At 35.8% G+C, this 15182-nt stretch overlaps 1 protein-coding gene across 1 annotated transcript in view; it reads left to right on the forward strand.

Moving 5' to 3' along the window:
- Positions 1 to 15182, forward strand: part of ARHGAP42 (Rho GTPase activating protein 42) — a 149756-nt gene that overhangs the window by 114068 nt on the left and 20506 nt on the right. The window contains exons 9-17 of the mRNA XM_064645138.1: positions 1245 to 1345; positions 3668 to 3777; positions 4569 to 4647; positions 5500 to 5539; positions 7504 to 7566; positions 9166 to 9240; positions 9921 to 10005; positions 11191 to 11249; positions 12011 to 12116. Coding sequence (XP_064501208.1) covers positions 1245 to 1345; positions 3668 to 3777; positions 4569 to 4647; positions 5500 to 5539; positions 7504 to 7566; positions 9166 to 9240; positions 9921 to 10005; positions 11191 to 11249; positions 12011 to 12116 — 718 coding nt within the window. The remainder of the gene's footprint in view (positions 1 to 1244; positions 1346 to 3667; positions 3778 to 4568; positions 4648 to 5499; positions 5540 to 7503; positions 7567 to 9165; positions 9241 to 9920; positions 10006 to 11190; positions 11250 to 12010; positions 12117 to 15182) is intronic.

A 15182-nucleotide genomic window follows, 5' to 3' on the forward strand; every position in this document is an offset into this window, starting at 1 on the left:
TCTGGGAGCTTGTGTTTTTCCTCTGCTACATTAAACATTTTTTTCAGAAAAATGTGGGAGATCTTAGCTGTATTTCTAGGATGTGGAGAGAGTTCTCGAAATGGTGGGAGGATTTACTCCATGGCCTCACAGTGAAGGACACATTATAAACGCCTGTATCTAAGCTGCATTAGCATGGACCAAGTTTAAAATACCATTGAGCTTAAGATCAAGAGGGTTTTGTGTTTAGATTCACAGCAGTGCCTGAACAAAGCTCTAGGTAATCCAGGAGTCAAAATATCTTCTGCATCAGAGATCCTATGCTTTGCAGTAGGATTAGGAAGTAGTGTGATGTGACCTCTCCAGGATCAGGCACACATCCACCTGGGGATTATTGTAGATTTCACTTATGGCCATCTAAAAGGAAGAGTGTTGAATCCCTAAGTACAGTGTACTTTGGTATTGTGAGCATGTGGAACTCTCCGTTTGTGGTCGTGGTCATTTATGCACCACTGTTACAGCCACCTCTTCCCCAGCAAGACCCTCTCCAAGGCATAAAAGGCCAGTGTTTCTTGCTGGAGGTGCCACCTCTGCCACCCTCATCCCACTTTATCCCCTCATCTCTAAACCAATGGTTTTTTAGACTGCACAGTTGCTTTGCTTTCTTTCATATAATGAAATCTCCTGTCAGTGTTCAACTATGTAAGATTAAATTTACCTCTGAGCCAATGCCATTTTACCCTTAAGGTAACAGTTTGAAGAATAACCTTTCTATGATAGTACCACATGTATTTGTTACCTTTGACAGGAACTCTGAAAATAAGGGAAAATGCACTCTGATTTTATGAGTTCATCCAATTTTCTGCATTTAATAACAGACTTCAAGGTTTCCTTCAGAGAAAGTGTGTAATACTGAGTTGTGTTTCACTTAGGTTGGTAAAATCTTCAACTGTATTTCCTAGGCAGAAAAATCCTCAAGTTCTGTTCTTGCCTGTTTCCTGCCTGTTTACCCTAATAAAATGCAGTTACCTATCCAGTTGCCAAAGAAAATAAGTCTGCTGGAACTTTGTTGGGCAACCTTATTAAGCTGCAATGTTTGAAAATTATACCTGAACAACATGTTCAGATTAAAAAATTAAGAGAGTCATAGATTTTGAAGGCTACATGTGGATGCTGCTATGTTTTATTTTTCTCTGCTAACTGCAACTAAAATAGCGATAAAATGCTAAAACAAATACTTTTAATACTATCTCTGTTTACTCTAGGACCTCTTGGATTTACATGGGTAAAACATTACTGCACTTATGACAAAGGAACAAAAACTTTTACGATGAGTATAGCTGAAGCCAAATCTGGTGGAAAAGTGGTGAGTTGCACATACATGATACATACATGAACTATATATTCCATCTTTTACATTAAGCATTTAAGAACTATTAAAGAAAAAAATGTGAACCCAGCATAAGGCTGTTTTCATAGATAAAGCAGTGCATGTCTTATACCGCATGGATAAATATTTAAGTAATATTTCTTTTAAAACATATATAAGCCTCATATTAACTAACTTCTCTAATGTGGTCATTGCAAGTGTGTAAGAAATCAATTGCATTTGCACAGATTCATAGAATAGATGAGTTTTGGGAGGGGACTCTGGAGATCTCTAGTTTAAACTCAATGCAGCGTCAACCAGTACAGGCTAGTGAGGTCTGTGTCCAGTCAGATTTTAGATATCTCCAAGGATGCAGCCCTCTGTGACCAACCTATTTCAGTGTTTGACTGCCATAAAAAAGCTTTTTCTTAAATTCAAATGGAATTGATTGTATTTCTGTTTGCGCCTACTGCCTTCTGCCCTTTCACTGGGCACCACTGAGGAGAATCTGACTCAGTCTTCTTCTTCCCATCAGATATTTGTAGATAAATCACTGATATGATCCCTCTTCTCCAGGCTGAACAAGCCCAGTTCTCTCAACTTCTCCTCATGTGACAGATCACAGAATCATCAGGGTTAGAAGAAACTTTCAACATCATCTATTCCAACCATCAACCCAGTATCACCATAATCACCCCTAAACCACATCCCCAAGTGCCACATCCAGACTCCTCTTGTACGCTTCCAGAGGTGGTGATTCCACCACCTCCCTGGGCAACTTTTTCAACTTATTCCAATGCCTAGCCACTCTGAAAAAATTTTTCCTAATAGCTGATCTTAACCTCCCTTGACGCAACTTCAGGCCTTCTCTCACATACTTTCATTTGAGACATGGCAAAAGATACTCCACCACACTAGAGCCTCCTTTCAGGTAGTTGTGCTCCAAGTCCTTAGTCCTTGGTAGCCCTTAGCTGAACTTACTCTAGTACCTTGCTGTCCCCCTTGTACCTGGGACCTGAGCGCTGGACACAGCATTCCATGTATGCCTCACCAGTCCTGAATGGTGAGTGAGGATCACCTTCCACTTGCAGGCAGTGCTTTGCCTGGTGCAGTCCAGGAGGCTGGTGACCTTCTTTTGCAGCAAGGTCACATTGCTGGCTCATGGTCAATTTGTTTCCCACAAGAACCTGATAGTCCTTTTCTGCCAAGCTGCTTTCCACTCTGTCAGCTTCTGCCTGTCATGGTGCCTGGGCTTATCACTATTTATGCTTAACATTGCTGGCCCCAGCACTGACCTCTTGGGCGTAGCATTGGTCACTGTTTGCGGCTAGACTTCTGCTGTGAGCTCAGCAGGTCAGAGAGTTTTCCGTCCACCTTACCGCCTAGCCTGTACTCCACCTGTACTTGTCTATGAGGATATAGTAGGATGTAGTGTCAAAAGCCTGGCTAAAGTTGAGATAAACAATATTCATTGTTCTTCCATCATAGATTGAGCCATCCATCATATTGTAAAGGGCTATCAAGTTGATCCTTCATGATTTTCCTTCATTAAATTCATGCTGACTACTTCCAGTAACCTTCGTTCCCTAAATATGTTTGGAAATGCTCTCCATGATTATTCACTTCATCACTTTCTCAGGGATAAAGGTGATGCAGACTGGCCCATAGTTCCCCATAAGATGAGAGGAAATGTCCTCTAATTGCATCAGGGGAGATTTAGATTGGATATTACAGATGATTTCTTCACCAAAAGGGTTGTCAAGCATCGGAACAGGCTGCCCAGGGAAGTGGTTGAGTCACCACCCCTGGAGGTATTTAAAAGACATGTAGATGGTTTAGTCATGGCCTTTTCTGACCTAAATGATTCTACGATTCTGTATCCTTCTCCTCGCTCTTTTTGAAGACAGGAGTGACATTTGCTTCCTCCCATTACTCAGAATCCCCAACTGTGTCAGCCTTGCCAACATTATAGAGAGGTCTCATGATCATGGTAGCCAGAATTAGGAATTAGTCAGCTTTATTCTTCATAAATCTTTTTATCTGCATGTGAGAGTTGGCAGAATTATATGATTTTATAAGTTTTGAATTTAGGGAATTTTCTGAAATATAATGATTAAATAACAAATACGTGGCAGAAAGCTATTAACTGCTGTCTTACTTTATATACAGAAAAAATATTGTATATTTTATATGTTCCTAAATAATTTCAGTCCCTGTCTTAAGACATGTTTTGACTGTTCATATGGTTAAGTTTAGGATGTAAAGCCAAGTTATATAAGCATACTGCCTCTACTAATTTCATTTTATTTTGTTTTGTAGAACGGTCTTGTCACAAGCTCACCAGAAATGTTCAAGCTAAAATCTTGCATCAGGAGAAAGACAGATTCAATTGACAAACGATTCTGTTTCGATATTGAAGTATATGAGAGGTTTGAATTGTTTTCATTGTGTTAACAATTTGAAAATAATCATAACCAATATATAATAATTACTCCTGTAAAAGAAACAGATATGTTTGTATACAGAAACAATATGTTTGTATGCAGACAAACTAGGCTTTCAAGACTTAATACTTCTTTGTTCAAACACGGTTTTCTAACAAAACTTGTCTCATTGCGTATGTGTTGTCTTTACTACATTATATTTGCATGCAGATACAAGACAGGTTCTTACAGAACCTGTAGGAAAACTATCCTCTTTTATAAACAGATCATACATATTTTTATAAATACCTATTAATAAGCATATTCTGCTCAAAGGTCTATTTCATTCAGAAATGTACAGTAGCATATTGTTTTTCTTTCTTGAAAATTACATCTATAACATTTTTTCTACTTATTCCTGGGTATTATTATTACATCAGATAGATGAAAACAGCTTTCCTATATTTAAACTATATGTATACAGTAGTTTGTAGAAGTATTTTTTCCAAGCTCAGGGATAAAGAGAAATATTGAATTAATTTTTTTGTTAAAATATGATAAATAGACTGACTTTTGTAGCTGTTCTCTTAAAAAATGTTTTATGACTGTTGCGAAACTTTTAGAAAACAGACCCGTTTTATATCCACCTCAAAATTATTCCTTTATGTCAGAAACTGTCAGCTTTCTCTGACTGCTGTGTCTTTTATGTATTTACATGTCAATATGCGTTTGAATTCTAACTTTGGAAACTGTTTGAGAAAAGTAGTAATCTCATTGACTGTGTGTGTTTTTGACAGACCTGGAATCATCACACTGCAAGCTTTTTCAGAATCCAACCGAAAACTTTGGCTTGAAGCTATGGATGGAAAGGAACCAGTAAGGATATTCTTTAATTTTCTTTTCATTTTATGGTTTTATGGCACACATATTAAAGAAGAAGCTAGTATGAACTTCAGATACTCTGTTGCAATACCAGCAAATACAGTTCTTTTCTTTGTGAGACACTACTGCAAGTACATAGTGAAAATAGGTACAAAGTAGAAAAGGAGAACTATTAATTTAAACCTACAGTTATATATCATTATTTTATGTTAGGATATTCTAAGTAATAATAGTTCAAGTAGTAGACTAGCATAGTAATAGGATTCATGGTGCAGGTAAATTATGTGAAGTGGTAGTTATTACAGTAGTAAAGATCAACCATCTTTTGGGCAATGTCGTGGAGTAAACAATTATCATCTCAAAAGGCACTGCAGAGACCAGAAAAATGTGTTGAAAGCTACTGAGAGACAGGCTTGTCTGAGTTTTCTTCCCACTATTTGCCTACCCTTAAAGTAGTCACTGAATGAGGGTGATGTCAGACCTGTATCTGATAGGAAAAAAAAGGTTGATCAGTTTTATGAGATAGATGAGTGTTTTTACATGCTTCTTGCTTGACTGAACCACTACAGAAATTGGATTGCTAGTAGTATTGAAATTTAACCCACTTGGACTCTGTAAATCTTACTTCTAATGCATTAGTTGCCTATAGTAGCATGGGCTGTTAACCCGGGTGTGTGCTGGAGTGGTAAACTTCAAGAGATGGTGAAAGGCAGAGTTGGCATTTCCCTAGCAGCAAGCTAATACACAGCATGCTGCAACTACTAACAAACCTGGTAATAAAGAATTTAAAGTACAATTATTGTCCTGTTGCATTGTTGTTGTTCGGTTGTTTGTTTTTTTTAACAGATCTACACACTGCCAGCCATTATTAGCAAGAAGGAAGAAAGTAAGCTTTTTTTTTGTTGAGTTACCAAATACTGCTAGATTTCTGTCATGTTCCAGTTTCTTGATATATGTGTGTGAGAGAGATACTAATTATTTTATGTTTTATTTCTATTGCTGTGAAGTAATTTTGTTGGATTAAGTGATTTGGTTACACAAAAGCACATCCTAAACTATGTAAACTATGAGACAGCCTTCAACTTATGTATTGCTGGAAAAAAATTTGAGTGCCTCCGAAGCTACAATATATTTAATAAATCTTTTAAGTTTCTGTCGGTAGTCTGTAAATCTAAATGTAAATACATAACTGTGCTGAGATAATATCTTATATAGAGTCATAGAATCATTTCTGTTGAAAAAGGCCTTTAAGATCATCAAATCCAGCCATTAAACCAGCACTGCCAAGTCCAGCACAAAATCATGTCCTTAAGTGCCTCATCTACATCCCTTTAGGGATGGTGACTCAGCCACTTCCCTGGCCAGCCTCTTCCAATACTTGGCAACCCTTTTTGTGAAGAAATTTTCCCTGATATCCAATCTAAACCTTCCCTGGCACAACTTCAGGCCATTTGCTCTTGTCCTGTCACTTGTTACTTGAAAGAACCAACCCTCACTTCACACAACCTCCGTTCAGGTAGTTGTAGAGAGTGGTAAGGTTCCCCGAGTCTCCTTTTCCCCAGAATAAACAGCCCCAGCTGCCTCAGCTGCTCCTCATCAGACTTGTTCTCTGGACCATTCACCAGCTCCGTTGCCCTTCCCTGGACACACTCCAGCACCTCAATGTCTTTCTTGTAGTGAGGGGCCCAAAACTGAACACAGGATCTGAGGTGTGGCCTTACCACTGCCAAGTACGGGAGATGATCACTGCCCTGGTCCTGCTGGCCACACTATTGCTGATACAGGCCAGGATGCCATTGGCCTTCCTGGCCTCCTGGGCACACTGCTGGCTCATGTTCAGCCACTGCTGACCAACATCTGCAGGTCCTTTTCTGCCAGGCCGCTTGTAGCACCGCCTGGGGTTGTCGTGACCCAAGTGCAGGACCTGGCACTTGGCCTCATGGCACCTCACACAATTGATCTTGGCTCGTCACATCTTTTTAGTTTTGGGTATATATTAGATACACTGAGTAACAAGATAAGTGTATTTAAAGATACTATGAGATTTGTGTGCATAATTGTATTAACATTATATCGATACGTCTGTTATTAACATCATATTATATTAACTCAAATATGTAAAAATAATTTAAATATATATGTGGGTATGTGTATCTCAGAGAGAGATTTGTCAGATTAGGACATACATCTTAATAGGAGGTGTATTTGAGACTGAAAATCTGATATTTAAGCAAATGCACCTGGTTTTTCTTAATGGTGAAAAATATGCTGTTTATGATTTTCTTTATTTAAGTAGTTATTTAGACAGTTTATTTTTTTTTCTTTATTTAGCTAGTTAGAGCAGTGGGTGTTGAAGATAGAAAATGAATGAGAAATATATTTACTTGAAATAAGCCCACTAATTAAAGTACGTAACAAGGATCGTTTTCCTATGTTACCATTTTATGAGTGGTTATGTGCATGTGTAAAGAACAAGGAATCTTGTTGCATTAAATCCAATGAATATATTCTGTTCATAATGTAAATCCTGAACTCTTAAAAGCATTTTGCTCAGCAGAGCGAAGTACAGTAATTTCCTTTTAAAGCCGCAAGCTTTCAGGTGTATGTTTAGAGGAGCTACTGATTTCTGAGAAAGACAGTAGAATATTAAGCTTCTAAAGATGCACTAGTGACTAGAAAGTTGGATTTGAATGCTAAGGATTTATCTACAGAAATACTATTACAGAATGAGTATCATAACCTTGTGGATAAATGTGTATCAGCCCTTGACTAATATGTGAATGTAGCTAAACAGGGAGATTTTGTGTATTGATGTTAGGAAGTAATTACCATTTTTTCTTTTTTTTATAGTGTTCTTAAATGAAGCAGGTTTCAACTTTGTGAGGAAATGTATTCATGCTGTAGAAACTAGAGGTGTGTATTTAATCACAAATGATGTATTAGATTATTATGATTTCTTTTTCTGAAATATTACTTTGATTAATTCTACATGTTTTACAGCTGTGCTTTGGAATATGTCCATCATTTGGTTTGGAATTTCCACATTTTATCTGTGTGGTTTACACTTCCAGTTTACAACTCAAAATTGTTGCCACAAGTTTCAACAACAGTTCTTAACATACCATTTAAGTGGGTTTTTTAAACATTTTCTGTAATTCCTTGTTGATTAGACAGCTTTATACACATTTGCTCACATCCTTAGTCTTTAATGTGTGTGCACTGAATTGTGTTTTCTTGTGATAAAAACTGTAGGGAGTCTCAGCTCCCAACTTTGGTTTCAGACATGAAACCTGAAGACTGAAAAGGGGCATCAGTACTCTCTGCTGGTAAATCTGGGTTTTTTCGGAGCATAACTCCTATAATTTTGCACACGCTTTGTTATTTTGTTTTTAAATGTTTACAACTCATTTTTGGTAGTGATAATATACAATAAGGAAGTAATAATCACTCTGCTAATGAGGTGATATTTTACAACTCACAATAAGTTTTAAATTACCCCTTCCAAATGGAGAGGTGTGGCTATATCATCTCCCATAAAATGAGATAACCTTTTTTTGAACTTTCAGTGTGTAGATCTCTTAGTAATCCAAATGTGGTCTCTGTGAAATCTGGAGCTCAACATGAATTCAGCTTCTCAGTCAACAGTGTTATGTAGCTTTTAAATCACTGCTGACTCAGAGCTTGCATTTTTTTCTGGGGGAATGAGGCATAAAAAGAATGTTTTAAAACCAAACACCTAGGTTATCTAAGTGAGGTCAGATTTTAGAATGTTGTTTTCAAAGGAAAATTATACAATTTTTAAATGGTAAGGCTTGAAGTGAGGAGAATGAAAGACATTTGAATCCTGCTGATTTTAAAAGGCCGTTAAAAACAATAAAATTATCATCATTTAAATATTTAGATTACTGTGTTGCAACTGTCACTCTTGAAACAGATAATTTTTTATTATTATCTGTGCTTTTAAGAAAAAGCATAACAATTTTAACTTATAGGTAACATATAAATTTTCAACTGATGTGTTGCAACAGTATACATGATATATTTTTATTTTCATATTACAGTATGTGCAATCATTTCTCTTATAAATGTCAATCAGATCTTAACTGGAAGGGATGGTGGTTTAAGCAAACATAGATGCTCAGTAATTCCATTGACTTCTAGGTGATGCAAACTTGTTGATGTGTAATGTGTTTTCAGACTGCTTTTGGGTCTTATTTTTCACTTTTCCTAGGCATTACCTTGCTGTTTGCTAATATGTGTCATTTCCATGCAGAAGGGTTCTGTTAATGTAAAATTATGCTTAGTGTATAATGTGGTGTGGATTCAGTGGAATGCATTTGTTATTATCCCAGAAGAGAATTCAGTACTCATCAACACAGTACTCAAGAATGTAATGGTACAGTTTTCCATAAACGCATTTAGATATTCTGAAAACATACACCAAGGATACATCAGTGTATATTGAAATAACCATATTTTCATTATTTTCATTTACTTGTTTTCCCAACATAGGTATTACAATCCTGGGATTGTACAGAATAGGTGGTGTAAATTCCAAGGTGCAGAAGCTGATGAACACCGTATTTTGTAAGTATCTGAAGTGAACCTTTGTCAGTGTGCAGTTTGTGCACTGTGGTCCTTTTGCCTTAAGTGCTGTGCTCAGAAGAGTGTGTCATGATATTTACAATTTTGTATGCGCTCTTACTGCCACTAAATTAATTTGCAGTCTTAAAATGAGTGCTTCATCTCTAGTTTCTTGTGAGCAGTAGTATTCACTTCTGCATTTTATACATGAGTAAATTACAAATAAAAATGCATTTCTTCTTTTATCTTTAAAGTTCTATTTGTTCATATATATTTGACATGTTTCAGAAGTTCTCCAAAACTTAGTTCCATAATACATCATGACTTAGCTTAATAGACAGTTGTTCCAGTCTTCCACTTTTCTTGCTAATTTGGCACTCCTATGCCTCTGTTTGCGTGTCTAAGGCAAACACATTAGTAATTCTATGTGCACTTGGGCTTACCTTTCACTTTGACACAGTGCATAAAGCTAATACTTGCAGTTACTAAATATGACTGCTAAATTTATTTTTATTAATACTTTGCCAGAGATTAAAAGATTCAAACTGATCAGATTGGTAATTAATCTGGCTAATAAGTAATTGCTAGAGCTAAATGGCTAATTTAGTAGCTTCTGTTTTGCTGCTTTTCTAGTTATTGCATTAGTCAAACTATAACACAATCATAATTCAAATTTCTACCAGCCCCTAAATCTCCTCCTGATATGGATATTGATATGGAACTTTGGGACAATAAAACAATAACAAGCGGACTAAAAAACTACCTCAGGTAAGTATGATCCTACACAGTCTCAGTATTCCTTTTCTGGCCCATTAGTCTTTTGCTTATTATTAGCATATTACATTTCTTGTACCCATTAGCATGGTGATAATTGAGTATATTATTATCCTGCCTAATATCTCTGTGATTATGTGTAATAATACACACTTTCTACCTTATTAAGATAGTTCTGGCTTATATAGCCCTAAATTTGACAGAATTTAATTCATTGCATGTTTTTATTTAAATTTTTTTATGTTAACCACAAAGCACGTTGTGCTCAGTCTTTTGTTTCTGAATCCCGCAAGATTTCATGACATCATTGTTGGAACAGAGTAAAAATCCCAACAAAACACAGGTTTTTATCTTATGCTGTTGTTCATAAACAAAATATCCCTCCAACACTTTCATTTTTGCTGATAAGAAACAGAATATTCAGAAATTATGGTACTTCTGAGATAACTCTTTCCGTTCTCAATATATAATGTTAAAAAAACCATAATGAAAAGTATCCAATCTAAATGGTGGCTGTTCTATGCCTTCTAAAAATCTAGACTTCCTAAACCAATCACCTAACAAAAGTCAGCATCAGAAATCTCTATTAACTGTGGAAAATATGCCTAGGATTTATAGTGGAATGCTCATGTACATTTCATTGAGAAGAGTGCTTTTGGTTGAAGAAACTTATTATACATCTTCAGACACACAAATCGTCATAGATACTGTGTTTGTGAAATTAGAACATGAGGCAGCAAGCAGTAGCTGTGTGCTTGTCTCTGTAAGGCAACTCACAGTCTGCCTTTCAGAGGCTGACTCTTTTAGGATCTCTCAGATCAGAATTTCAGTCCCAAATTTCATCGTTTTTACCTTTCTTGGACAAAAGATTGATTCTGCAGCCCACTATACCATGTCTGCACCTATATTTAAGACAGGAAACAGTGAACCTCTGTGCTGAAGTCAGTGCCAGTAACATTTCAGTAATTTACATGGTGACATAAGATTCAACTCATTGATTTTCGGCTATGTCCATGACCAAGTTGTATGCTATTTGTAATCAGTCATCATTGAATTGGGTTTCCTAGGACCAATAGGACATTGTGCAGATGTTGAGGGCTATCATAATCACAATCATAAAACTTAAAAAGACTTTGAGTCTGTTTTAAATAACCTTTTAATATGTGTTTTTACAACCAGATGTCTTTCAGAACCACTGATGACTTTCAAGCTGCACAAAGATTTCATTGTTGCTGTTAGTAAGTAAAGTGATAAATACACTTTTGTGAAAGTAATATTGTTTCTAAACTTCGATCTCCCCAGTCACTATCTTTACTTTTCTCCTTGCTCTATTATTCAGTGATCCAGCCCTCAAAGCAGAGAAGTCACACTAGATGAAGCTGTTCAGTGGTTTGTTCTGATCTTTTTAGTGGTTCTGTGTGACTGCCTTCTGCATGAAATTTTGAACCTTGATTTAGATGTTTGTTTGTTTCATATAGGCTGATAATTCTTTTATAACATTGATCCCTCTCATCCAGGGACCTTTTTTTTCCCAGCTTGCCTTGAAAAATTAGAAGGGGCGATAATTATCTCCTTTCAACAAATGGAATAATTAGATCAAGTGATAGGAGATACTGTTTTTCTAATGACTTCAGTTTAGAATTTGAAGTTATTTCCCCATTTCCTCTTGTCTTGATAAGAATAAAAGACACTGAAGAACTTTAGATATTTTAAAAATCAAGGAGCGAAAGCTTAGATTTCACTGAAGTGGCACATAGGGTCTGTATTGCCATTAATTTTATTGATTCCAGTATTTGTGGTAATTGCTTTAGATGAATTAGTTTAAATACAGATTTCAGAATGTAATAAATGTAATCAAATTGTCCTCATCATTTTGAAGGCTAATTGTGTTTGGCTCCTCTTAATGCATGTTTATGTTAGCATACAGGCATTGATGCCATTTGTAGTCACTTCTTAGCACATGTTCTGAGTTATTAACAATTTGTTTTCTGTTTAATAGAGTCAGATGATCAGAACTACAGAGTTGAGGCAGTGCATGCACTTGTGCATAAGTTACCAGAGAAGAACAGAGAGATGCTGGACATCCTTATTAAGCATTTGGTCAAGTAATTATTTTTTATTTTTCTCTTTGATATTATTGTAAGATGCTATTATTTCTGCTTAAATTTGTCAGTGTTGTTTAATCCATTCTCTGTGTTGAAACAATGCCACTTGAAATTACATTTAATTTCTAAAATGCTGTTCTCAACTTAACTTGAATAATACTCTGTAGAAACAGAATAAAAAATAGAGAGTCGTAAATCATAGAGTCACCAAGGTGGCTAACTATGTTTGTAAAATAAACCCAGTCAATGTTTTCATTCATGTTCCTACTTACTACAGGACTCGTAACTAAATAACTTCAAGAAACCTCTAAAACTATGCCAAGGTTGATGGAATCTGTCTCAAAGTCCCACACTGTTTCACAACAGAGGTGGGCCGATGTGATAATACTCGTCCTTCACATTTGATCTTATTTTTCTCTCTAACAACTCTGAAGTGCAGTAACATTTGAAAGCACTAATTTAAAGTATCATTATTTATATTTTTGATATTTATATAAATGCCCCACTTTTGAATCTCCTGTAACACTACCTGGAGTATTAATTGTCAGATAGAAAAGATTTTGCATTTCTTTAAACCGATGACCTTTTGTCTTCATTGAATTACACTTGGCATATGCTGTGAAACAAAAAAAGACAGGTTTTTATTCTCTTATGTCTCTCTGTATCACTAGCTGTCATTACATTATTGCATTTTACTTTATCCTGTTTCTGCATCAAATGTTATTTGTATATTTTCTAAATCTACAGTTAGTTTTCAATGGTATTTGCTGAATACTTTTTAGTATGCATTATTCTTTCTGATTTAGGATGCTCTATACTTTTTAGTACATTTGTCAGTGATCTGGGAATGTGAATAGTGAAGCAGGAGCTGTTCAGTTAAAGTACACATGACTGAGATGTGTAGAAGACATAAGAGAGGAGTCCATATCATTTTCATTCCATTCACTACATCCCAACTGTTTTGCTTTTTTGATCAGAGCTTGAGCCACAGCTTACAGTAAGCTGTCTACAGCAGAGACTAATGCAGTTTTGCTTCCTGTTATAGAAATGAGAACTTTGAAAATTTATTTGACAGGAAATTATTTAGCCCTAAAAAATTATTTTTAGCCCTTTATGTCATTAGCCCATGTAGAACTAACATGATAGCAAGCTGCTGTGAATACTTCCATTGCAAAAAGGCAGACCTTGCATCTTGTTGGGATGATGCAGAGAACCAGATGGAAAAAAGTTTCCTAAGTTTCCTTACTCAGAGAATTGTTTGATTGGCTAAACACTATAATACCTATTCCTTTATAAGCCCCTAAAAAGTGAAAGCATTTAATGAGGGCTTAACAATTTTCTAAAAGCTACTGGTCTGGAAGCCTCAAACTTAGAGAGATATATGCATAGGAACTGACTTATTTGTAGCCAAAATTAGTGTTAGGCAAGCATTGACCTCTTTTCATGACCTCTTTATTCTCAGTGTAATCTCAGATGCAATTCCAAAGAAAAGCACACCTGAAGTATTCCTCTCTTTAATTATTCTCTTTAATTCTTGCCTGTGTTATCTTTGTTGTGATTCTCATTTCCTGTAAATGTAATCTTGGTTTGACACTGAATGCTTTTAGTAGTTTCTTTCCAACATTCAATTCACCCCTTCTAATTTCTCATATAATTTGCCAGTTGTTGTTTATGCTAGCAATTCTAATGAGATGGAATTCAAAATAAGTCTCTTGAGTGTATTAGTTACCTTCCTTACTCATCTTTTTCCTACCACTGTATGGGGATTTTTCAAGGAACAAATGGCAGGTGAAGTGCCTAGTTTTATGAAAATGAGAAAATTTGAAAAAAAAAATCCAACCTTCTTTTTCCTCATTCTTTTGTTAAAAATCCAGTTTCAAAGTGTACGTTGTTTCTTTTTATTTCTTTTAGCTGTTCAGTTCCTTTATGTATGCTTTTGCATCTTGGTGAAAATACTATACCTTTAACTATGAGTTATAAAATAAGGATATTATTTTATCTTGGTTTAATTCATAAGGCCTTTACGTCTCTGCCCACCTTGAATTTTATGTCACTGTGGAAAATTAAATATGATCTAGATGATGTGAGATGTAGATCATGCTGAAAACAAATAAACAAGCAAAAACTAGCAAATCCTGAAAAGCACCCAGGAAAGAGGTGATACTGCATGCATACATACTTAGTGAGTAGCTAAGCAAGCACGGGAAGTTTGGTGTTATTTTCACATAAATAGCTCATTTTTTGTTTTTAAACTTCCCTAGTAGTCAAATTACCTATCTACTCTAAAGAGTAAATCATTCTTTGGTATGATTTAATAATACAATACTTTTCTGTGGTAGATAGTTGGGAGTCTGCAATCCAGCAGTATCAAAAAATTGCTGGCGATACATCAAAGGAGATTTTGAGGAGAAAGCAATGACACCTCAATGAATGCCCTACAGCTCCCTGAAATGCATGATTGCCTCAGCCTGTGTCTGTGCAGTAGCCCAGCAACAGTAGGACTAGGTCAGGGGAAAGTGGCTATCAAAATGATCCATTTACAGCCCTGGGTTCTTTCTCTTTTGCAAGAAACTGAGCCTTTAAAATGCTTTGTAGAAAGCCCTTTCTGGTTACAGTGTTATTAAATTTACCATTTCTTTTATTAACCAAGCTACTGAATTTGTTACCAAGGAAACATGAACAGTAGACAAATATTACTTCTCTCTTATGGTGTAAGACTATAATGTTTGTGTAACAGATCTCTACAGTTACTGTACAGCACAAAGAAGAGTAACATTGCAGAGCAGTTTTTTAAGGTTTTTTTAGCAAATCTAGAGCTGAGTTATTCAACATTCCATTTTCATTAAAATACTGGTGGACTTCCCAAACACCCCTTAGTCATCTAAGACAAACATAAGATCTGTTTCAGAGAAAGTTAGATTAGGATAATTGGTTAAAAATGTGCTTTAACAAGGGAATCATTTTCATGACATGTCTTCCAAATAATGATCTCTGCTAGTGCTAGCCTGAGGTAACATTTGGGAAAGTTTTGACATAATTTAATGAAGCAACATAGGAAACATTTAA

This window comes from Pseudopipra pipra, chromosome 2, assembly GCF_036250125.1.
Source record: "Pseudopipra pipra isolate bDixPip1 chromosome 2, bDixPip1.hap1, whole genome shotgun sequence".
Classification (NCBI taxonomy): Eukaryota; Metazoa; Chordata; class Aves; order Passeriformes; family Pipridae; genus Pseudopipra; species Pseudopipra pipra.